This window comes from Dermacentor variabilis, unplaced genomic scaffold (assembly GCF_050947875.1).
Source record: "Dermacentor variabilis isolate Ectoservices unplaced genomic scaffold, ASM5094787v1 scaffold_12, whole genome shotgun sequence".
In the NCBI taxonomy this organism is placed as follows: domain Eukaryota; kingdom Metazoa; phylum Arthropoda; class Arachnida; order Ixodida; family Ixodidae; genus Dermacentor; species Dermacentor variabilis.
Window position 1 is genome coordinate 38,550,763 of NW_027460280.1, and position 25,335 is coordinate 38,576,097.

Sequence of the window (25,335 nt, forward strand, 5' to 3'; positions counted from 1 at the left end):
AATGATTTGCATGTGGTTCCTAGACGTTCAATGTTCCCAACGTAGTGAATTATCCTTTTTTGTAGAACAAGTATTTTATTTATGTTTCTTTTTGTTGTTGTGCCCCAAATCAACGTACAATAACCTAAATGTGAGTTAAATAATGCGTGATATATTTGAAGCTTGGCCTTGAGTGGCAGCAGACTACGGCAGCGAGACACGACTACTGTTACAGATGAGATTTTCCTACATAGGTAATTAACGTGAGCATCCCAACTTAAGTCACGTTAATTACCTATGTAGGAGGTCTGTCTGGCAGCAGCTGTCAGACAGACCTCTGCTCGTGCAACGCTTTGTTTCCATGTATGTTGTCAGTGGATGCGCCCGTTGCATGCCTTATCGATGGTGTCATCGGTGAACAGACGATGCATGCTACTCTGGCGCCATCTCGTAGCAATGATCGCTGCAGGACATGTCTTACACGGCACTACCGTAAAATCCTGAGAGATGTCCTAACCCCGTAAGGTAACCCACCCTTGTTTCTGGCACGATTTTCTAGTTTTATAAAAATAACATGTGCTAGTTCCTATAGGTACACTGAAAGTTAGCCCACCTCATAATTTGACTCGATTTTCTATCGATTTTCGGTGGGCCATCTCTTGGGATTTTACGGTAAGCTTTTATTCTCACGCTTTCGCCATATCCTCCTGCTCTGCTTTCTGCCTCATGGTTCCACTGCACCCTCCTCCTCTGCTTTTCTCCTCACGCTTTCTTTGCTCTTGCCATCTTTCATCCCCCGTTCTGCTCTGCGTTCACTCTTTCATCGTTCACTGTGCTCGTTCACTCGGTTATGCCGAGGTAAGCCGATGCCAATGCTCAATGCAGGATAGGGCACCTAAGAATTGCGATCTAAAACAAAACAAAACAAAACAAAAAAACCCCCCCACACACTCAAGACCAGTATTCTTAGTAATGGGACAGCAACTTTCAAAGGGTCGTTAAGGATGCATCAAGAATTTAAAAACTAGGCCAGAACTTAGCACCATTAACTCTGTCTAAGTGTGTGTGATCACGTACTTAGACTGTGATGATAGTGACATCTTGGCAACTGCACATCAATGTGACGTTTCTATAGCTTGCATTTTTTTTGCGATTTCATGCCCTCTGTGATGCAATTGCAGTTGCTCCAAACACCTAGAGTTTTCTGCTAGATACTTTCAAAATAGGTGAAATCTGCTTATAATTCTATAAAGAAATGTGTGACTGATGGTGGGATCGAACTTTTGTCTTCCAGCACAGCAGCCCAATACTCTAACCGTTAGGCCATGATTGCATGCATGCTTCACTCGTGTCAGTTTGCTCTTCCAAGATGTCTAGTGTGTGCGTCACATACCAGTTTCTCGCATTCTTTCCTCGTGACAGCTAGCACATTAAGAAGCTGTGTTAAACAGCACTGGCTTCATGATCGGCCCAAATTTTTAGACTGCACTGTTTTTACGATTGGCCCACATTTTTTGTCAGATGGACACCTACAAAGTGGTCCACCTATAATGCTATTGCATTAAAAGGCATCATTTCAACGCCAAAACTTCTGCAAATTGAATTATAAAATTCAAACATCAAACATGTTGGTTGACATACACCCAAGATCAAGCATCTAACAGATACTGCTGAGCGAATGGCATCATGGGAAGCTATGGCTCTATTTATTTTTGGATGCCAGTGTGATGACATATATTAAATTATGAGTCCTTGCAATCTCAGGAGGTGTTAATATGGTGTTTAAGAAGTTTCAATGTATTTTTCCAACTGTGTTACTAACTTGTACATTTATTTAGAATGTGTACATGATGTTTTTTTTCTAGCTCCATTTCACATCCCTAAAGCAGTCACCTCAGAGAAGCTACTTGAACTTCACAGACAAACATTGAATGCAAAGCACTTTCATGCACTATGTTCTCCGATTTCGACTCTCCTTCCTGCTTACATTTTCTCTTTTAGCCTTAACTTTTCAGCAAAAAAAAAAAAAAAAAAAAGAAAGCGTAAGTCCTGCCCAGAAAGTGCCCCCCCCCCCCCCCCCACTATCAGGATTACGTAACTACTACAGGGCACATGTTTTGTACATACTTAGAAAGAGGGTCAGTTTTCCTTCTGTTGTACAGCATAAGAATGATTTTCTAAAAAGAAGACATCATCTCACCTTACTGCCATCTTCTGGTATCCTGCAAACACCCATGTACTTCCTGGGACTGCCACCCTCATGTGGTACAGCGAGGTCGTCAGTTAGAAAGCCTGCGTAAGCACATACACAAGTTAATGTAACCTACAGATCACATAAAGGAGTCAACAAACGATTTTGAAGATTCCATAACCTATGTGTGCACAAACAAAGATAACAACACCAACAGCTTTTGTAACAGTACTTTATCAAAGTTTGTGGTAGAGCATGCACCTCGTATGTACTTTTGAATCTTTTTACTGCTGGGAACCAACTGTCTTTTCCTAATAAGTTGAAATTGTCTCCCAGCATAGCACTTGATCACTTGTAGAGATGTGTATCTTGGAAAAGGGCTCTGTTGGAATTTTTCTAGGATTGCTTTCTGGGTGCCCCGTCTCCAATCACAGACGGCCTTGCAGAACATCTGCTGTAGCTGTGGGAGGCAGACTACACCTGCAGTCAGGAACCCGTTAGTAAAATAGGTACAGTTCTCAGTGATTCAAATGCAATAATCAGCCAGCATGGAGGCCACCGGTAAATGCTGAGGGATTACTGGGGGGGGGGGGCTAAATGCAGTCACAATGCATCAGCTTGACATATCCAGTGGCCACTGGTGGCACAAAAAGCACTGGCCGCCATACGTGCCGATTATCGCATTTGAATGACTGAGCACTGTACAAGCACACTCCCAGCCTTGTAATCGGCCAATATGAAAGCTAAATACTTGGGAATGGGGCCATTTTACAAGCAATAGTGGCATCCCCACTTGATAGGTGAATAGATGCCACATGAGAAATAGCCCTTATGAAAACCACCAAGACTCCATGGACCACAGTTTTGATAGGCTTTTCTTTAAATGTACAGCCTTCTGCATGTTTAGCTATATCATGTGAGCATCCATCACGCATCATTTTAGGGCCTTAAAATGGCGGTAATCAGTGAGACCGGCAGAAGTACTCTCAGGCGCACTAAGCACTCTCCTGTGCAGGGGTCATCTAATACGATGTTCTCTTCAGGACGATGCACAAGAATATTAGTTTTCTTGCATGATATAGCTAAAAATGTGGGAGGCTGTGCATCTTTTCCTCATGCTGGAAGGCTCTTGAAGTGTTTTGACATATGAGGTCTGCCTGGAAAGTTGCGAACTTTTGACATGAAAGCGTCAAATGGCCCGCTGAGCGGAAAAGCCAGTGTCCGCCATCTGTAGCGGCCTAAATTTCCACGGCTGCAATGCCACGTCACGAGTGCGCCTTAGCGGAGTTCCCATTGGCTGTGCTGCCACGGCCTGAGCACGCCTCAATGGAGCAGAGTGAGAGAAACGGTATACCAGCACACCAGGTGTTGCATGAGGGGAGAGGGCATCGCAGTGATGCTACGTCACCATCGCTCTCAGAAGCCTGTGTTATCGGCATATTTCTTTCTACACAAGCTCTTACCTGTTTTCTAACTGCATCTCGGTAAGGTCAAATCAAAATATGCCAAGCGTCTCAACAGGCTCACTTGCCCGTGAGGAGTTCATGACTCGAAGGACCGCTCAGCAGTGTTCAAATGGACATTCATGCTTTCACATTCACCACTCATAAGAAGTGCTTAGGTGTCCTTGAAAATTTTGTCCAACAGAATTAAATTTCAATGCAACTTGTATTTCCTTAAAGTGGCACATTTAATGTACCAGGTGGTAACAGCAGCTCTGTATTCATACATCACTTGTTTTGTTACGAACATTTGTGTGAACCGATGTCGACTGCACTTGATGATTTTCTCCAAACAGAAATGAGTGAGTCAAGAAAGCAGCAGGTTTGCGCAAAATTCGGCATAAAACTCATGTAGATGCTACAAATAGGTTTTTGGACTACAGCTTTAGGGAAGACTACAACACACAAGTGGTGGAAATGTTTTAAAGAAGCTTGTACTTCTGTTCAAGATGATTGTCAAGGTAGGTCATTGACTTTGTCATAAACTTATTCCACTGTGTGGAAAGTGAAAGAAGTTATTTGTTTCAACCGTTGCCCGACAGTTTGAGAAGTAGCTGAAAAGGTTGGCATTTCAAAAACTGTTTCCCATGTGATTTTCATCAGCATGTAGGGAATGCGCTGCCTCATAACAAAAGTTGTGCCACCGCTTTCATCAGATGAACAAATGCAGACATGGCTGTAAGCGAGTAAAAAGCTTCTGAGACAAGCTACATCTGATGAAAAATTAAAAAAAGACCCTCATCACTAGGTACGAGACATGAGTTTACGGTCAAGATGGAGAAACCAAGCATATTGGTCATTGCAGTGGATGAGACAATTTATGCCAGGACCCAACAAGGTATGACAAGTTCAGTCAAACTTGGCGTTGCTCATGGTTTTCTTTTAAAATTCTGAAAGTGTCAATTACCATGATTACCAAGGAGAAGACAGCCAATAAGGGGTACACTGAAAGTTTTGAAATGTCTTCGCAAAGCAATGCAGAGGGAAAGACAATGCTTGGGAAAAACAGCACTGGAGGCTGCATCATATGCACCCCCACATCACTATTCATAAGAGAGTTTTCGGCCAAGAACTTCACACCACTTGTTCCCTAACTCTGTATTCACCAAACTTAGCCACAGCAGACTCTTTTTTTCTTCCATAAACTGAAGTGCGCTCTGAAATGACGACGTTTTGAATCCATTGACACTGTCAAGAAACATTCGCTATTCAAGCTACATAGCATCTCAAGAAAAGTGCTCCAGGAAGCATTACTTTCATAGCAGAAATGCTACGTTCAGTGCATGACTCAGAGGCAGACTACTTCAAAGGTGACAAACCTAACTAGCTGGTAGGTAAAGACAAGCAGATTTTTTTTTGCAAATTTAGTGAACTTTCTGAACAGACCTCGCAAGAACTGCGCAAGTTATTCCGTGGCTAACACAATAAGATATGGAATAGAACATGCAAACATATGCAACTGGTATATGGAGTGTTTCAGTGATGACTGCAGTTACCTCAATTAGGGGATTTTATTAAAAAATATTTTGTAGTCAGAATTTACAGAAGTGGTGAACATCAGAAATTGTACACTAACAGCCAAGAAGCTCTTTAAAAAATTTAGCTAACTTTTTATTGAGAACTTTAGGGCACAAGTTCCAATATCCAAATTGAAGCCAGTTACCGCTCAAGGCATGTTCACTTGACAGGAAATCCGAGACTAATGCCTAGTTGATAGTTATTCATCGCCAAAATCTGCCATGGAATACATTGGTGTTCCACACAACTTTGCATCACAGTGAGTAAGCAAGGCTTTTTCAGGAAATAGTAAGTAGAAAAATAACACATTTCACGCTAAATTTGGATGCATGCCTCAAATATGTTGCTATAGTCTCAAAATTTTGCCTTAATAATGGCGAGCTTTAATTTCTCCCTCGTGATGTATGCTAAAGCTACTTCCTTTAGAATATTAATTAATAAATTCTATTTAGTTAAAATGCCGACTGGCAATTATATTTTAGTTTCTAATGTCTTCCATAGATATGAATACTGACCAGCAAAAATTTATTCTTTCGAATAGCATATTTTTATATTTGGGTCATTCCATGTCACGTGTCTCCTCGTTGCACACTCAATACCACCAGCTAGCATGCCTCAAGGGGTGGGGGGGGGGGGGGGGTTCCCGTCTGGATTTGCGAGTGCTTCTATACAGCTACTACTCAATCCTTTAAAAGAAATATAGTGGTAGAACACATTGGTGGATGATGAAATTCACTACTACTGTATAACCAAAAATTTACGATAGGGCCTGGTGAAGGGCTTTCAAAGATATAGAAATTTTTGAAGTTGGTTCTTGCACCACATTCGCTGTTGTTTCATATAGCCCTTTTGCTGCACAGCACATTGGCTGTGTTGCTGCAGGCACCTGGTTGACACAGCATTGGTCAGCAACAGGAGTATTTTGTCAGTATGTGAGGGACTCAGTTGTGTTGCCCAATCGACAGAGCCATTAGGAAAATTGTCTTTGCCTTGTCTCATTGTCACACCTGGCCAAAACAGTAAGAATTTGCGAGACCAGGTGAGAGCTGTCCGAGTAGGCTTATTATTTTACCATTTCACCATCGGTACGTGCTACAACAGCAAGCTTACGTGCCTGTTCACATGACTGTCAGGGCATAGTAAATCTCACACTTGAGCATCTGTACATGGGGGTCCTTTATGAAAGGGAACACATGAGTGCGTGGTCTGTGCTCCGCAGCGGCTGCTTAGAGTGCCAGCAAATGGCAGCAAGAGGAAGCATGTCCACTTGTTAAGCAGGCACAGCCGATGGGCAACTGCTGCTAGCAAGCTATGCCATTTGCACAACTTTCTTGGGCAACGGGGGTCTAGCATGCATTTGTCCATCAGCCATGCCTGGTTATTTTGGTCACCAATAGATGATGCCACAAGTATGCTTCCTCTTGCTGCCATTTGCTAGTGCTCCATATAGTGAATGTGTGCTACATAGCCGCTGCAGAGCAGAGGCCACATGCTCGTGTGTTCCCTTTAATAGAGGACCCCCTTGTACATGACAATGCTAGTATATTGCAGTATTTATTCTTGATAAAGGAGCATAGAGTGATGAATAGGCACTGTTGAGCTCTTTCACAGGTGACAGTAAACAAAGCCTGATGAAATCATGCATAGTATGAGCAGTTAGATGGATGCTTCTAGCAACATGAGTGTATTAAAATGTAACGTTCAGGACAACCCTACAATGTATAAGTCGACTTTGATTTGAGAAACAGAAAACAATCTCCTGAAGCCACATCATAGTGAGACACAAGATTCATGCTTCAAAATGAGCAGTGTGATGCAATGGGAACCAAAGAAAGAACATGTGAACAGACAGAACAAATTGTGCTTACTTGTTATTTCTCTCGTGTCTATACTGTCATGCTGCCCAATTTTTAATCCTGAATACCCACCAACTATCCTACTTTTCATTGCTTCTACAGAGACTTAGATACATGGATAGTATAAATTCTTGTTTCACTGAGAACATCAGTACGGCACAGACAGAACATATGTTCAACACGGATCGAAATATTGTTTTCTCCTTATGGGAAGGTTTGTAACGAAGAGGTGCAAAAGATGAACACATGATGATGGGCCCCAATGGCATTCTGATGCCTTTGAAGTTTTCTGCAGACATAAATAGCTATCTTGACATCATAATCTGGTTGTTGTAGAAGCTCGAAAGACTGGCTTTTTCTATCACATTTTACAGTGCCCTTATTGCACATATACTCTTATGTTGTGTGAGGTCACGTCCTCTTTGATAAATCAGAAGTCAACTTACACATTTCATGGCTGCATTAAGCGCAACTTTTCAATAAATTCATGTTACCATAGGCCTCTATCTAATTGCCAATGTATGTCTTTTTATTAGGTTTCATTCAAAGTCAACACGAGGAGGTGCTCAACAGCCCTGCTTCAGCACACTCTATCCAGGATACAGAGAGAGAAAAGGGAAGAAAAGGCAGTAAGGGGGGCAACTAGATGCATGCCCAGTTTGCTACCCTACATAGGGAGATGGGGGTTAAGAGATGAAAAAAGTGAGAGAAAATAAGAGAAAACAATGAGGGTGTGTAGTCCAGATGTGCACATCAAGACTACAAGTGGTCACTGAGGTTGGTTATGTCAGAAACTGATGTATATGTTGCTTTCTGAGCTTCTGATGCATGTGGCCATGATCCAAGCACCTTTGTCACAGAGTATAGTTTTGAGTCCAGATTATCTAACATGGTGTGGAGAAAGTGCGAATCGTCATAGTGAGTTGAATACTGCAATGCACTGGTGTTTTGTAGTGCATGTTTTATGATGCTACGACAGTTGTGTGAATAGACACATACGCTTGCCATTGCTACACGCACCAATGGTGGAATGTTAAATAATAAGTCAACTCGGAGAGCTCTCCTCTAGTCTTGCAACTTGTGACTGGCTTGGCTAAATATGACAATGAGACAAGGCAAAGAAAATTTCCTTACTAACTTTGTTGACTGGCCAACACAATCAAGTCATCATGTGACAAGATATTCCTGTTATAATCCATAGCTGTGCATACTGACTGCCTGCTGCAAAAGAGCTGATGTGTGGCAAAACAGGTCTATAATACCAAACCCGAGTGCGGAGCAATGGGAAGGAATGCTCTCCAGCGACCGTCAGGATGTCCAACTAGGGCTGATCCGACGGGCCCAGCTAGCAGCGGCATCCAGCGGAGCCCTGGACTAGGGGCAGACGGCCATTGCTAAGAAGATGGAAGACACCATCTGACTCCGTGAAATTCATTAAATTTTCTAGAGCTCAAACGTTTTTCCTCCTCCTCCTCCTCTATGAAGTGATACCGCATATGGTGCAAAGATCAACTTCAAAAATTGATAGCCTGCCTAAAACAAATACTAAAATAAGGTAACTTCAGTATTAAACTACCGATAAACAAATCTATTTGTCTCCTACCTCTACTTGGACCACCTCAGTGCTCAAATTAACACTGAGTGTGTACGAAACTGAACATTTTGGCACAATGCTCGCTTTTTTTTTTTAATTATCTTGGCCCATGAAAATTTTCTTCAACAGAATCTCCGCAGCAATCTAGAAACATTATTGACAAATGCGAATGTATTTTTGGGTATAAAAAATTGTGTACAGTGATATCTCGATATAACGAACTTCAGGGGACCGCAGTAAATTGTTTGTTAATATGAAAGATCGTTATAGTGAAAGTCCCAAAATTAACCATTTCGTCCACCAACCCATCAGTTCATAAGCTGCCACAATATGAGCTATCTACGAAAACGTCGCTGTTGGCTCTCGGCACGCGCTGTTGCTGTCTTCCATAGATTCCGCCGCCATGTGCCACCTAAGCACCATATAAGAATGACGTGCGCAAAACAGATACCGACGGCGAGGAAACTACCGACAAAAAGGCAGCTCCATGTTGCCTCCAAAGCACAATGTTTCTTGCTTTTGTTTGTTTTTCACATTTCTTGCTGCGGAAACCGCAACTGTCGTGCTTGAGGCGGGCAACTGAACTATGTCAAAGCACAAGCACACGTAAACGACACCATCTGGAAAGTGCAAGGTGCGACCGTGTGGCATCCCCGCATGTACGGATGTTACAAGAGACATTTCACCGTGCGCGTGGCTGCAGAAAGAAGCATGAAAGAAGAGATGGGTGCAGAAAGAAGGGTGAAAGAAGGAAGAGATGTGCCTCCGTTGCTAGGCGACACTATGACACTTTTCTGGGCAGAGCATGCGCTCGCAAAACCTGATGCATCGTCGCCTCCGCTTGCCCGCATTCTTTTATTCTCAGGCGCCATCTCAGGTCTTCCGAACCCATGTGCCGTGACGTCCGATCCACGGTGTGGTCCATTCCATAGAGTTTCATACAATAATTACTAGAGGGAACTCTGGCACTAGTGTCTATGGGAGCTGCAATGAGAGCGGTTGTACCGGCATAGGAATTATGGGAAGTACATGGATTTGCCTAAACTTCGTCCTTTTGGCTTCAAACGGCTTTGCGACTTTGCAAACTCGTCATTTTCAACAATGTACTCCGTAATAAATAATTAAATGAACATCATTAAAATTGTCCAGCGGCAGGATTCGAACACAGGAACTCTAGCACAGAAGCCTGATATTTAAACCATTAAGCCATAGATGCATGCATCGACAAGCGAATGAAATGCCCTTATGAATTTATTGCGGGCATGCCAGTGCCTTGAGATACTTGCAGTGTTTCGATTTGGCCACCTGGACAAGCTCAATCATTGTAATTAATAGCAATTGTGCATGTTCGCGGGATCTTCTGCACTTCGAAGAGCACAGATTGTGCTGAAACTTACGCCAATAAGATTTATATAGCGTAATATACAAAGCCACAAGAACGTCTGAATCCACAAGCACGAAGATTAGATGGATCTATGTACTTCCCATTATTCCCATGTTGGTACAACAACTGCAGCACCAGAGTTCCCTCTAGTAATTACTGTAGGAAACTCTATGGTCCACTCTTTGCACCTTGTCGTCTGCTAGCCTACTATTTCGGCTGCCGTGAAGGACACACAAAAATCTGAGAATCCCTAGATTTCGGAACATTAGTTCGTAGTACTGAGGCATTGTTAACATCAAAGGGAAACTGAATAATGATCGTTATTCTGAAAAGTTCGGTATTCTGGAGTTCGTAGAACTGAAATATTTGTAAATTGAAACTATAAGTCAGCGAAGATTTATGAAAAGTTTGTTAATCTGAAAGGTTTCTTAATGTGGTGTTTGTAGTAACGAGGTTTCACAGTATTTAGCACATATTTGTCAACATTCGGTACTTTTAAATAACCGTGAACTACCAAAGTAACCAATAAATACTTCTACACATTTAAGAGTAATCTTTATAGTTTCTCTGGGCAAAATTGTGTAGCACCAACCACATTATTAACATTTTGATAAGTTTTCTTGTGACACCATACCTTACGTACCTGAGAAAATTTTGGAAGTATCTCACGTGACAAAAAAAATTATTTTTTTTTTTCACTGAATCCATTTCAGAAGACCCTGTGCACAGAATCAAAGAATGGTAATTCTTAAAATAATATCGGTGCTGGTCAAGCATGGGACAGTTACTGAGACAACTGATAAAATGAAAAGTGAATGACACAGCATGTGGTGTCATGTACCTCACTTACATTTGATGAAAGTATGAAATAAACATTGTTACTAAAGCTATACATGTATGCTTTAATGCTATTCCTATAGTGTGTTTTCCATGAATATATAATTCCCACACTGTGAAGAGTTGGAAAACGTTAAGTGTGACTAAATTGATAAAACATTAGAGCGCCTCTTCTTAAAGTGATGACAATGCAACAAATTGCTCTACCATATACTGGATGTTTCAGCAAACAATTTCAATAATTTTTAAAGGTTGCCTGTGGCAGATACAATTCTAGTTCATGAGGTGGCCTACTAGAAGAGGTGGACATTACTTGCACAAAAAATTGAAATGCATAATCGGCTAATTAGGTAACAAAGATTTACTAATTAAGTTTCTACCTAATTACCTTATGGCCCATACTGCAATTTACAAATTCTAGCTGTGGAGTTTGCAAGGCAGATCCACTTGGAACAAATTCTCAGGTTGACACCAGTTTCGAGATATTAATTCCCGAACTTTGCACAGAAATGAACTGGCGTTCCAGTTACTTTTGTGCTTCAATGCATTTCTCCACAACGTTCGGGAATTAATAAATTGAAAATGGTGTCATCCTGAGAATTCGTTCCAAGTGGATCCACCTCGCGAACTCCACTTCTAATTCATAAGGTAATTCATTAAAAACTTCATTAGTGAATTTTGTTAATTAGTCATATGCACTTCTTTTTTTTTTTTTTGAAGTAATGTCCGCCTTCTTGAGTAGGCCAGCTCATGAATTAGAATTGTGGTACCTGCCACAGGCAACCTTTAAAAAATTTGGAAGTGTTCGCTGAAACTCCCTGTATATTCCAGCTGCACTGCATTCCATGATGTCATGTTATGAATTTCTTTTGGCAAGCTGAAAAATGTCACATTTTGTTCTTCTGACTTCTTCATTATTAATGTGTGCATCCATTTTACATGGGTGGTTCAGGTTGTATATTGAAATAGCATACTGCTTTCATGAAGGATCTGTAGAATCTTGCAGAGCACACCCTCATGAGACTTGCCGTCGGGGTGTGTGATCAGAATGTCAACATCGCCACACATGGCTCTTCCTCTGCGATAGGAGCCACACGGAATCACCTCGAGTCCAGGCTGAATCGACAGGGCAGCTGTCTTCACCTGCAGTTAGCACATTGTTAAAACATTCGTGATTAAGATGTATCTCGCACTCCTCCTAGACCTACTGTGTCTGCAATCAGCCTTGCTTCAGCATAAGGCATCTTGTCAAGGAAGTCATGGAAGTGCTTGAGCCCAATCTTCTGTTGACTGCTCAGACTTCCCTTGGCGGCAAGTTCTTCCAGTGAACGAAAACCCTTGTAACATAAAAAGAAAGGGAAGAGAGAGTGTGAGTACAGCCACATTTCCAGGAAGCACAAGTTGGCTGCTAGCTAGCTTGATACAGCTTGAGCAGGCTAGAAGCAGCTAGAGCTATGTTAAGCATTAGTTTAGACATCTTCAAGATGGCTAGCACTTGATGTCTCCAAGCCATACGCTTCTAGCCATTGTGAAGACAATTACTTAGAAAAAGGGTCGACATTTTGAAGGCATCCAGGATACAGGGAACCCTCAATGACTTGGGGGTGGAAGGGGGGGTAGGGGGTGACGCGGTCAATTTTGTGAGCGTGGAAGCTGCCGGCATGCTTTGGAAAAGGTGAGGGGATAGTGGCGTTGATAGGGGATAGTTGCATTGGCAGGGCATATGAAACTCTTGTAGCGTAATCAGCACCACAAATGGAACATGCAGAAAGCGATTCTTTGTAGATTTTCTACGCACGTTCTGAAGTGCGCACCTTCCACCTTCGTTGGTTCAAATATGGCACCGCATTGATAGCACGCTCTGACTTGCAGCTTGCAAAGGGGGTGCGCAATTTAATATCAACATAAAGAGCGAGTAAAAAATAAAATGTATCCTGTTCAAAAAACGTAGCTGTCCATTAAGTTCTTTTAAAGTGAAAAGATGTTCGTATATGAGTTTTCAAGTGCAGAACTTCGGATTGTGTTTGCAAGAACGGCAGCAACAATGCCGCTTTATTTCGGTTCAGTAAGAGATTGTATTATATGATTGAAGGGTTCCTACCTTGTGGAAATATATGTTTCATGTTGAATGGCATGAACATCAGTTAATGTTTTGGATTGTCATGTTCAAGCAGTTATTGACAAAGCCTGTTTCATATTGCAAGTTTTTTTAGGCTTGTTACCAGCATTTCTTTCCTTTTGCCTCTTTGCAACTTGAATGTAGTAATGGCTTTCAGTATCGACATGTCTGCACAGTGCAGAAGACAAGGACTGAAGAAAGAATGCAACACAGGTGCTATGTTGTCTTTCTTCTGTCCTCATCTTTTGCGCTGTACAGCATGTTGGTATTGTACCACCAGATCGCCCAAGCTTCCACTTAATGGCTTTCAGGCTATGACGGAAGCTGTGTGTACCGACTTGATATGCGTTTGCGATACTGTATAATTATTATGCACTGTAATCAAACATGACTGCATAAATAACAGTCACAGGCTGCGACTACAGATGAAAAATAAACGAAACTACAAGAATATCGCATGAAAGTTGCCTCAACACCATATGTTGACCTTCCAAGTCGGGAAAAAAACTGCTAATGGCCCCAGATTTGGCTCATGGAAGTGTGTCCACTCCAGCATTAGACATGAAGGCAATGCAAATAACACAAACGGCAGGCAGCAAACAAGTGTCGTCACTGCAGGTAACAGCCGCCTGCAGCTGAGGTCTCTTTTGTACAATGATGACAGAAAGGAGCAGAAAATTATACTGCTTTTTCAAGGGAAGCCACGAGGGAGTAAAACAAGATCAGCAGCTCATAGGTGCACACACGCAACATTTCATGAAAATTGAACATTTAAAACAGTTCAAAAATTTGAAGGGCACCACATGCTAGTTTGAGTGCAAAAAAATTATCACTTTTACACATTAGCTAAATAAAGCTTGCCATTTCAATGTTCCTGTGTGCAATGTAAAAAGCCTATCAGCTAATCATGGTGAACTTTAAATTACTTTTGCATGTATTGTTTTGGTTGAATGAGTATAATTTATTTTTTAAAATTTATTTATATAGCTTAACTGTCAGCTGGCCTTTATTTTGTTTTTACTGAATAGTTTCTGCACTGCGCTATCCCATGTGACTGTCAAGACAGCTGTGTTGCTTGCAGTGTTGTCACAGAGTAGTGTGCAGTCAATATAGTCTAATTCTTTTTTCATTTTTGTCATTCCAAGCATATGCATCTTTTTTTCTTTAGGATCACCTGTTTTCACTCTGAGGTCGCATTTGAAATTCTGTGTAAGCTATCACTGTTCACATGACATTCTACCTTTCTCACTGCAAGAGGAAAACCTTGGATGAAGCATTCATAGCTATCATAGAATGTGAGCTTGAAGTAATGTACGGTTAATTTGGCTGCAGAGAGAATTCAATGACAATAAATGTGAGACAAGAAACCAGGCTAAAACACGGTCCATTTTGTTTGTTGTATAGTAAGCTATTACATTTAAACTGTTTCCTTTACTTAAGCCAGTGCAGCTTAAGGCTGTTAATAGCCAATGTGCTATTATTTTGCTATTCTAATTTAAGTTGTCGTTTGCGTTACCTAGATCAGCTGATCAATGTTTTCTGAATTTCAGAGGCAGCTAGGAACGACCCAACATGAGCTAATATGCTGTCACACTCCATCAAAACAGTGGCAGACTGGCTGACAACAGTGCTACTTGAGAGTCGTCTGCGCCTCAAAGGTAAATGTGATGCATTTTATAACCTTGATTACATAGAATTCTTACTGTGTTTTTTCGCATATGTATGAAAGTGAGCTATGTTTGCATTTATTGGCGGGGAACCTCTAGCTTTTTAATTTAGTTATAGATATGTCTGAACTCTAGCTTGCCAAATTGCAATGTTTAAATGCTGTCAGCATCTGGAAAGAGAGGCTTATGTGGGGTTATTTGCAAGCAAGGAAAATGGCCTTTCCCTTTAGAATTTACAATATCCAATGTGAATTTGACATCAAAGCAATCATGATAAGTTTGTGATTGTTTGTGCTTACGAGAGAGTACTTAGTTTTTTTTTTTTAGGAGTATACCACAAAATTATTGTCTCGTTTTTATAGTACCAAGAATGGAGAGCTGTGAACTCGGTAATTATGCTATGGACCCTCAATCACTTGTTTAAAAAGAGAAAAATATTAGTAATACATTACCTTTTAGTGTTACAGCTCAAAACATGCACTAAGTGTAATGTGGCTTTTGATGTGAAACAGAAGTCTATTCATGTCACCAATACTCGATGTGGCGGCATCATGGTACCAGACACAACTGACGCATACAAGTACACTCTGACCATGCTGCGAAAACAGAGACCATTCACCACTTAACAGGATAACAGGGCAAAGAGTCCTCCTGCATTTCAAAAAGAAACATGCAACTGGAAGGGTCAATCTGATGGCTCTTAGCGACAAGGTCATTATATCACTGTCAACTACTGTATTGAGCCAACTATCTCATGCTTGAGTTGTTTGTAACACCGCATGAATTCCAACTATGGTTTTGGTGATGTGAATAGTCTCCTGCTTGACGTACAAAATAGTGCTGCATTTGGAGTACATTTTAAACTAGCTGCTTAAACTGTGATGAAATAATTATTTGTGCTGCTCAAGGAATTGAGGCTCCATGTGATAATTATGGGGTTGGCAACTAACTAAAGAAGCAAAAAAGTGGGGCACAAAGTTTTTGCGCCAGTACTACCTTAATGACTTTCTTCTAGGTGCATTAACTGATTTTAAAAAAGTGTAATAATTTTGATGAACAATTTGTTTTACACTGTTAATGTCTTGATTTAACTCATGCAGAATAGTAGAAACCACTGAGCCTACCAATCAAGAGAGAGAGAGAGAGAGAGAGAGAGAGAGAGAGAGAGAGAGAGAGAGAGTGTTGCTTAGTTAACATTGGTTACTGGAGAGATATATACAAGAGAGCATTGCGAATGCCCCTTTGCTGGCTTTTAAGCTTACAATCCCGTCCAAGTCCGTGTTCTTTCTCTGCACTGTTTGACCCCCCCCCCCACCCCCCTTATTGGAAAATAAAGTCTTCTACATTTAGTGATGCTCTCAAAAAAGCTAATTGGTTCCTGTATCCATTTTAGAAACATTTGAATTACCATCTTAACAAGACAATTTTTTGTTTTTGGTGCATTGACGATTAAGATTTCTAAATTCTCTGCAAAGAAGTTGCATTTACTAAGGACCCACTCTATTAGTCATATCCATGGTAACCATACCGAATCACATTTGTATTTATCAAATAAACTGCATTTTTTTACTGCTCCCTTAAGCATCTATGAGCAATTATGTAAGGTTGTGTCAGTGTAGAGACAGGAAACAGCCTTTCTGCATGCTGTTTTATCTTGCTTAACATGCACTCACCACACAGTTCCACTCAGGTCTGCTGGCATTAGTACTATATGCAACTGTTTAGAGTACAGTTTACCTGAGGTGATAGTGGGATTTATTGGCTGTATTTGGTCATGAAAATGCTATATGTGGTTTTTGCATATGGATCCATGCATTTTCATGCCAGTGCAAGCCTACTGGTGCATAAGATGCACATGCAGTGGAACAAGGGAAATAGAATTGTAGATTTGCTGCACTATGTCAGACAGACACGCTTATTAAGTGCACTGCTATAGCCGGCATGCATGGTATGTTATAGTATGCTAATACTGATCCACTAGTATCACAAAACAATGGCCCTTTGTGACTCTGAAAATGGAGAACTATTTACAGGCATGGTGCTTGAACATTGAGAATGGCTGAACAAAATGAGTGGACTGCAATGCATTATGTGCACTCAGTGTGTACTTAGGCTGAACTACTAAACTTGTTTAAGCTGTATCTTAAGTCCTTAAAAATAAAGGGGCATAATGTAAAGTCACTTGTTCTGCTCCACATGTGTGTCGGCAGATGTCATATTTGTATGAAAACCTCCAATAATGTTTCGTTACCAACTTTGGTACACATTAAAGTTGGTTAGTGCTGATGCCATTGAATCATTAGAAATGCATATACTTGCACTAGCTTAGGCAAAAACTGTTGTCTTGCAGTTTACAAGGAGTGGGAGAACAATACATAGAGCACAAATACATTGCTTTGTGAACATTGGGATAACTATTTCGGTACTGGTGCTATGCCCTGACAAAAAGTATTTTGCTGTACTGTATTTATTACTTCTTTAAATGACTAGCAATTTGATATTTGTGCAATATTACAGTGGCATGGAATCAAGGGCTTGTCAACAGCTCATCTGGTTGGGAATTAACTTAGCAAAAGAAAGCCACTGACCAGTCAAAGTGAAAACTTTACTGTGGTTGTTGCCTTTGTCGCGCTTTTGTAGTGACATGTAAAATAAGAATTCAACCTTCCAGGATTGTAAAACATGGTAAGTAGAGCTAACTATAGCTATCACTCGCGAAGCTGAAACAAGCCTGGACATTGAATGTCTACACCGCAGCTACATTAGTGCTTCCCAAGGGGGCTACTAGCCGTAAGTGGAAGGAGCATTAGCTGAGCTGCCAGCTGGCTTGTAGAGGCTTGGGTGTAGCGTACAACTTACAAAAGACGGCTACTAGCTGTGGCCTTAGCTAGATCAAGCTGGAATGTATGTCTACTAGCTAGCTGCGTGCTTCCTGGGTTCTGATTAACATGTTTACCATTTGCAGGGACAAGATTATATGCAAATGCAGACAATTTATTAGGAGAGGTGGAGAATACACATGTGCAGACTGTAAAGCACTGCAGTGCACATTCAGCAAAACAAAATACTGCTGCTGACACAAGCTAACTAAAGCACAAGATGCATTACATTACAATGTACAGGGTATACTGTGCAAATTTAGCCATCAATTCATCCATTATGCTGCTATTTAAAAACTGTGAACTCACCTGCTGGACCCACTTTTGTGCTGTTGATGGTCCGGCACCCCAGACTTTTGTGAACAGGTTCTGTGCAACAAGATGCTCCTGGCTTTGGAATTCCTCCAGTTTTTGGAGCCTGCCTTGCTGAACAATCTCCCAAATTTTGTCTGCGAGCCTTTTCCCAACATTAGGCAGGGCCCTCGCTTCCTAAATGGAAGAGACGTTTCATCAGCTGAAACTTACGACTAGGTGTAGCAGTCTGCTTTAAATAGACATATACAGGCATACGGCCAGGAAATAAATGATGACATCAAATATTTTTAGCTGATACTAACATTATTTTATACATTAATGTACCGATAGTTGATGATGTCAGTGATTTCAAATTGGCACTAACAGTATTCAATAGTTTAGAGCACCCACACCAAGATGAACGTGGTTTCAATGCCTAAACATACACACGTGCTCAACATGTTCCTTAATAAAAATCATATATAAACATGATTAAGAAAAAAGAAAGCCTAGTGGGTCTCAAAAACCAAGAGCATACACCTAACAGTGCATATTAGGCATAAAGGGGACCAAGATAGGCATGTACTATAATATTGATGAAAGGAAAAATTGTCTTTCACCCAAGAGTAGCACAAAGCTTCAAAACAAATTCAAAATGGGTATCTCAAAAATAAAGCTTCATAGTGGAAGAAAAGTACGTACTGGTTCAGAGGTCAAACCCAGGACCAACTTTTTTTCGGGGCGCTTGCTCTACCATCTGAGCCGACCAGGAGGCTGGCAGATTGCAGAGTGAGGCTGAATTAATCAGCAACACGAAGCACAGTAACATAGATAATGGTAAGGCATTTTTGCAGAAATCATCATCCCCCCATGAGTAGGACAAAGCTACAAGAGAAACCCAAACTGGTCTGAAGATCGAACCCAGGACCAACATCTTTTTGTTGCAGTTGCTCTACCAGGACAAATTTTCTTCAACTTCAAAGCTTCTTTCCCAAGAATCCTGTATTGGGTTTATTTTGTGGCATTATGCTGCTCTTGGATGGATGACAATATTGCCTTTCATGAAACTTCCTCCACTTGCACATTTCTGCAGAATTCATTTGCACTACAATACTGTATCCAAGAAGAGGGTTAAACTTTATTAAAAATGGTGTTAGCTCTTCCAGTATCAATAAAATTGGGAAATTACTGAATTGTGGCACAGAATTGCGTGAACAAGTTTGCATCCTTAGTGACCAGTTGCCTTCACCCAAAAAGATCACGTTCTCATGACACCCTGCAGCAGAAAGGATGTTCCCCATTCGCCACCAAGGTCTGCGAGTGGTGGTGCTGGCTAACACTCCCAGGGCTCTACTAGGAAACATAAATACCCAAGAAAGTGGACAGGGAAGCGGCGCCGCGGTAGCTCAATTGGTAGAGCATCGCACGCGAAATGCGAAGGTTGTGGGATTGTTCCCAACCTGCGGAAAGTTGCTTTTTCATCCATTTTCATTTCCATTAATTTTTCGCTTCTTTATTTCATTTATTAGGCACAAGACATTTCTCCTATGTTGTCCTTGGTGTCAGTGTTTGTTTGCTTCTTACTACGAACATGTTTAAGTCATTCCTGCACCACTTGCCAACATGGTAGCCACATTCTTAGAGACTGGCCATTTCATTAGCAGGCATTTACTGTGTAGCAGACACACCTGCTAGCTCATAAGATCATACACAATAAGGTAAAGCAGTTGGGACAAAACTTTGAAGGACTTCCACTAAAGACGCAACAGCCTTTTAAGAAGGGCAACGCTGAACTGAGATAAGAGACTGCAAGAATATTCACAGTGGAACAAGCTTTAAAAGAAAAGAACAACAGAAGCTTCAGAGGACCCTCACACCTGCCACATAAGCAAGACATCTGAAGAAGGCGTTATCTCAAAGGAGCTGCGGCCGTCTCACACAGGCTGTTGAACACCTTTAAAGGGGCTCTGCAACATGTCTCCCTGATGTAGCAGTTACCTTGCTTTCACTCTGTTATCCTTCCTTTCATCAAACATGGTTGATAAGGCCTGGTGCAGAACACACATTTGCAATACCCAGCCAGTCATGTGAACATGCAATTTAAACATGCCAGTAACAACTTTCAAATTCAATGATATGACAGAACACATCCTTAGATCACACAGAAGACAAAATATCACAAAGGCTTAAAGGAACTCTAAAGAGAAAAATTATTTCATCATCACCATCATCAGCCTATATTATGTCCACTGAAGGAAAAGGCCTCTCCCTGTGATCTCCAATTACCCCTGTCCTGCGCCAACCGATTCCAACTAGCACCCGCGAATTTTCTAATTTCATCGTACCACCTAGTCTTTTGCAGTCTTCTACTGCACTTCCCTTCTCTTGATACCCATTCTGTAGCCCTAATGGTCCAACGGTTATCTAACCTACGCATTACATGACCTGCCCAGCGCCATTTTTTTCTCTTAATGTCAATTAGAATATTGGCTATACCCGTTTGCTCTCTGATCCAGACCGCTCTTTTCCTGTCTCTTAATGTTATGCCAGCATTCTTCTTTTCATCGCTCTTTATGTGGTCCTTAACTTGTTCTCAAGCCTCTTTGTCAGTCTCCTAGTCTCTGCCCCCTATGTCAGCACTGGTAAAAAGCACTGATTGTACAGCTTCCTTTTCAATGATAACGGTAAGCTTCCAACCAGGAGCTGACAATGTCTGCCGTATGCAATCCAACCTATTTTTATTCTTCTATGAATTTCCTTCTCATGATCAAGGTTCCCTGTGATTAATTGACCAAGGTAAACGTACTCCTTCACCGACTCTAGAGGCTAAATGGCCATCCTGAACTCTTGTTCCCTTGCCCGGTTATTCATCATTATCTTTGTCTTCAGCATATTAATCTTCAACCCCACTCTTACACTCTCTCTGTTAAGGTCCTCAATCATTTGTTGTAACTCGTCTGCAGTGTTGCTGAATAGAACAATGTCATCGGCAAACCGAAGGTTGCTGAGGTGTTCGCCGTCGATCCTTACTCCAAAGCCTTTTCAGTTTAATAGCTTGAATACTTCTTCCTAGCACGCAGTGAATAGCATTGGAGAGATTGTGTCTACCTGTCTGACCCCTTTCTTTATAGATATCTTCCTACTTTTCTTGTGAAGAATTAAGGTAGCTGTGGAATCTCTGCAGATACTTTCCAAGATATTTACGTAAGCGGTCTGTACTCCTTGATTACGTAATGCCTCTATGGCTGCTGGTATCACTACTGAATCAAAAGCCTTTTGGTAATCTGTAAAAGCGATACAGAAAGGCTGATTGTACTCTGCGGATTTCTCAATTACCTGATTGACGACATGGATGTGATCCATCGTAGAGTATCCCTTCCTGAAACCTGCCTGTTCCCTTGGTTGACTAAAGTCCAGTGTTGCCCTCATTCTATTGGAGATTATGTTGGTGAATATTTTATATAGTACTAGGAGTAAGCTAATGGGCATATAATTTTTCAATTCTTTAACGTCTCCCTGTTTGTGGATCAGTATAATGTTAGCATTCTTCCAGTTTTCCGGGACCCTTACAGTCGATAGACACTTTGTACAGAGAGTCGCCAGTTTTCCGAGCATTACGTCTCCTCCATCTTTGATTAAATTGACTGTTATTCCATCTTCTCCTGCCACTTCTCCCCGTTTCATGTCTTCCAAGGCCCTTCTGACCTCATCACTAAATATAGGAGGAGTTTCTGTATCCTGTTCATTACTGTTTTGAATGGAGTTAACCTGAGTCATCTGGGTACTGTATAGGTTAGCAAAGAATTCTTCCGCTGCTTTCAATATACCTTCCAGATTGCTGATGATATTAGCCTCCTTATTTTTCAGCGCATACACCTTGGTTTGTCCTATGCCAAGTTTTATTCTCACTGATTTCTGGCTGCATCCTTTTTTTTACAGCTTCTTCAGCCTTTCTCACATTATAATTTCGAATAGCACTTATTTTCGCCTTGTTGATCAGTTGTGACAGTTCCGCGAATTCCATCTTATGGACACTTTCAGTCTTTGTCATTTCTTTATTAGGTCCTTTGTTACTTGAGAGAGCTTGCCTACTGGTTGTCTTGGTGCCTTACCTCCCACTTCAATTGCTGCCTCTGAAGCCAGCTTAGTTACGGTTTCATTCATTTGAGGTGTAGTAATTAACTACTCCGCTAAAATACAAAATAAATTACTTTTACTGTAAGAAGAGGCACAAAGGCGAGACAGGTGGCAATGCCGTCTTGAAATTCTAGTACCAGCTGACCGTGGCATCATGAAATTAACTCGTTAACTCAAGTTAACGAGTTAACTATAGTTCACTCGTCCCAGGAAAGGTTGCACTACCTTAAAATTTTAACACATAAATAATACACAATGCATTTTGGTATTCTTATTCAACATTTGAGCAGTAAGAGCACTACAGGAATTCCTGGCACGATATTAAGAAGAAGAAAAGAAAATATATGGATATATTTTTTTAATCCACACTTATGATAAATTTTTTATCTTGGCAGTTAAGGGGTTAAATGGCACCAGTTTCCTAGAAAAGTTTCTGAGGGTGCAGTTGCTGGAAATGAAGCGGGAGTCTGGCTCCCCTGCAATTTAAATATGGTTGTGCAGAGTGAGGAGGCTGCAGCAATATGCCTGCCTTTTCAATTCCAGAATCACGGCATTTTTGGATGTTTCTGCATCTTAAGTAAACAACTAGACCTGGCAAGATCTAGTGAATCATGTTCAGAGCTTTAACTTAGTACTAACGATTGCGATGAAGATTTAGAACTTCTGCCAACCTCTCTTGCATGGATGTGGCTTGACAAATGCTTTGCCACCTGCTCCTCTGCCATTTGCTTTCCATACTGCGCCAGAAATGATGTGTTGCATGGAGGATAACAAAAGCGCGGTTGACTTTTCCGAAGAAATATTGTGCTTCATGTAGATTGTTTCTGTGGCATTGACTATTTGCAACTGAAAAACATAAATAATTGACAAGACATGAAAAATTAACAAATGAACTGCTTATACTGCATTAATTAAAGCTGTTCACAATGAACAAGTTAAAAAAAAATTCAGGAAATTTCAGTTTTCTGAAACAATAGGCACTTGGTACAGAAAGGGTTAATTTGCTCTATTTTTTAAAAATATGTTCTATGTTAAATTGTCCTGTATTTTTTTGTATTAACTATATAGTTTTCATATAAGTTCATGCTCATAGAAGATAAATATATGTTTATGACAGTGATCCCTTTAACAGACTTATGTTTCTGATATCGCTCATAACTTTACATTCCCACAAAGTATCTTCCTTGATGGTGTATTAAACCCTGTAGTTGAGAGTTTGGTGGAATACTGTCTGGTAGGGTAAGATAATTGTGAGAGAAGAAGCAGGTCACCAACCAGTCAAAACAAAATGCCGTTTTGAGATGCGTCTCGAAACATCATTTTGTTTTGGCTTTGGTAGGGGTGCTCTAGATCAATTTCCACTAACTGGGGTTCTTTTACGTGCACATAAATTGTAGTACACAAGCGTTTTTGCTTTCTGCCATCAGAATATACGACTGCCACAGTTGGGAATAGAACCTGTGTCCTTGTGTTCAAAAGCTGAACACCACAGCCATTAAGCCACATTTGCTATAATTTATGATTTTTGTGTCTCTGTTGTGGTTTAGTTAACAGTGTTTATTACAGATCAGGATGAACATGAGACTAGAAATGAATGAAGAAAACTATGCCTGGTATTCCGTAATACCATTTAATGATCTGATGCTTTTAGTTAAACAACAGTGCGTTGAGAAATCATACTCCTATATACTCCTTTACCTCCCATGTCGTGATCTCAGTAGCATGCCGCTTGAGCTGCATGATGGCTTTTTCGTAACCAAGGGCCCTCCAGTGGTCTTTAGTGCTTTGGTAGGTTTCAACCATGGCCTGGAATAAAATAACCTCGGTCTGTCAGGAGGCTTAACGCATAGTCTGTGCAGCACATATCACCTCCAATTGGTCAGTTATGTGGGAATTCTTATTCACAGGAACGTCTGTGGAGGCAACTGCGCACACCCACTTGTCCTGCATACAAAACGTCGGCAAAAAACGATATATATTTATTACGCATGCATTCTAAAACAGCATTTCACTTTAAAAGCGCGGGTTAAGCGTACCGAAACGGCTGTTTGATGCAGTATCGAGGATTCGGCGCTCCGAGAGACACCAGGCTGAGGTACACGATCTGCAGGCTCACGAAAAAGTCTTGGCCGTTTAGAAGGGACGCCGTTAGAATCTTGGCAGCAGATTGTGACAGCACTCGGAGATGGCTTGCAGTGCAGCTCGTACGTAGTTGTTTCGAGCAACGATCTACTCTTGAAGCACTCGCTTAACCACGTACATTTTACGATTTTCACGGATGTACGTAAGTTTGCTGTGTCCACTATTTTAGAAATACGGTCTCCGTCCAGCGACTCCGCCACGATTACGTGTGTGGCCAAGTTTTCGTCACTCACAACTGTGGCCCCGTGCTCCATCACTTTACTCTTATAAAGGTTCACCCGTGGGCCCCCAATGCCTGTAGGCACAATAAATATGCGAGCTCCTGAAAACATTGTAATGATATAACAACAACGATCAGACGCACACAGTCGGGCACATTCGCTTACGAACACATTGAAACCGATGCTGACAACAGCCGTTCACGCGAACAGTGACATGTCTCCACCGAATTTCAACTGTTTCCATTGCTGCTCCTCCTCAATGTCCCGTAAAGCCATCGCAAGCATGACTACAATATTAATTATGCCACGACGCCGAGCCCGAACGAACGAAACCGCGAACAAAACGGACGATACCATAAAATAAAGAACAAACTTCGACGATTCTCCACCCCATTTCACGTGATCATGTCCTAGGCATCTAGGGAGAGAATCATCTAGGGACTTTTTAGGGACCGCGGTGGCGTGTCGCCGAAGCGCGCTAACTACGATTTGTTTATCGCTGTTGCGTGATCTCTCTTCTGTGGGATCTATGTTCGGCAGAAAGCGGTGCAGTGGAGGTGGTCTCAAAACAGCCCTCGGCGACCTCCGGTAGCACAGAATCTACGTTGTATGACCTGTGCTTCTGTAGGATCCGGTGGTACTGAGGGTCGCCGTGTCATGGAATAAAGAACCAATTTTCTGCTGTGTCCTCTCTTACGTAACTATGCGCCTTTGCTTGACATGGGTTGACAGACGCTGAGGGAGAAGATATATGTGTGCTGCTAGCCACGACAAGTCATGAAAGGCTAATTAATGCTTGTGAAACAAAATGTTAGAAAGCTTAATTTTCTTTTGATTTAGGAAAAAACTGTCGGGCAGAGCGGACTCATCCAAATAGTTATGGCGGGCCATGCAGAGCGAAACGCGGTACACTATAGTGACCTAGTACCCTCTAGCAGTAGTGACCGCAGCAGAAACACCAGTACAAGTTGCTGTTTCCCTACGTGCTTATACTTGCTTTTAGCGACGAAGAGGC

General features: G+C 41.4%; 1 protein-coding gene across 5 annotated transcripts in view; it reads right to left on the minus strand.

Annotated features, from left to right (window-relative positions):
- The window catches only part of LOC142566150 (DNA polymerase lambda-like), a 65,171-nt gene extending 40,446 nt beyond the window's left edge, over nt 1-24,725 (minus strand). For 4 of the 5 annotated variants that reach the window (XR_012824985.1, XM_075676977.1, XM_075676975.1 and 1 more), the window contains exons 1-7: nt 23,994-24,725; nt 23,827-23,901; nt 23,656-23,763; nt 17,836-18,015; nt 12,070-12,198; nt 11,836-12,004; nt 2,180-2,271 (exon numbers count right to left, since the gene is read on the minus strand). Coding sequence is in view for 4 of the 5 variants with exons in the window: in XM_075676977.1 (XP_075533092.1) it covers nt 2,180-2,271; nt 11,836-12,004; nt 12,070-12,198; nt 17,836-18,015; nt 23,656-23,763; nt 23,827-23,901; nt 23,994-24,431 (1,191 nt within the window). In the remaining variant the exon portion in view is untranslated. The remainder of the gene's footprint in view (nt 1-2,179; nt 2,272-11,835; nt 12,005-12,069; nt 12,199-17,835; nt 18,016-23,655; nt 23,764-23,826; nt 23,902-23,993) is intronic. The other variant, XM_075676976.1, reaches the window with a different exon arrangement.
- Nucleotides 24,726-25,335: the final 610 nt, after the last annotated feature.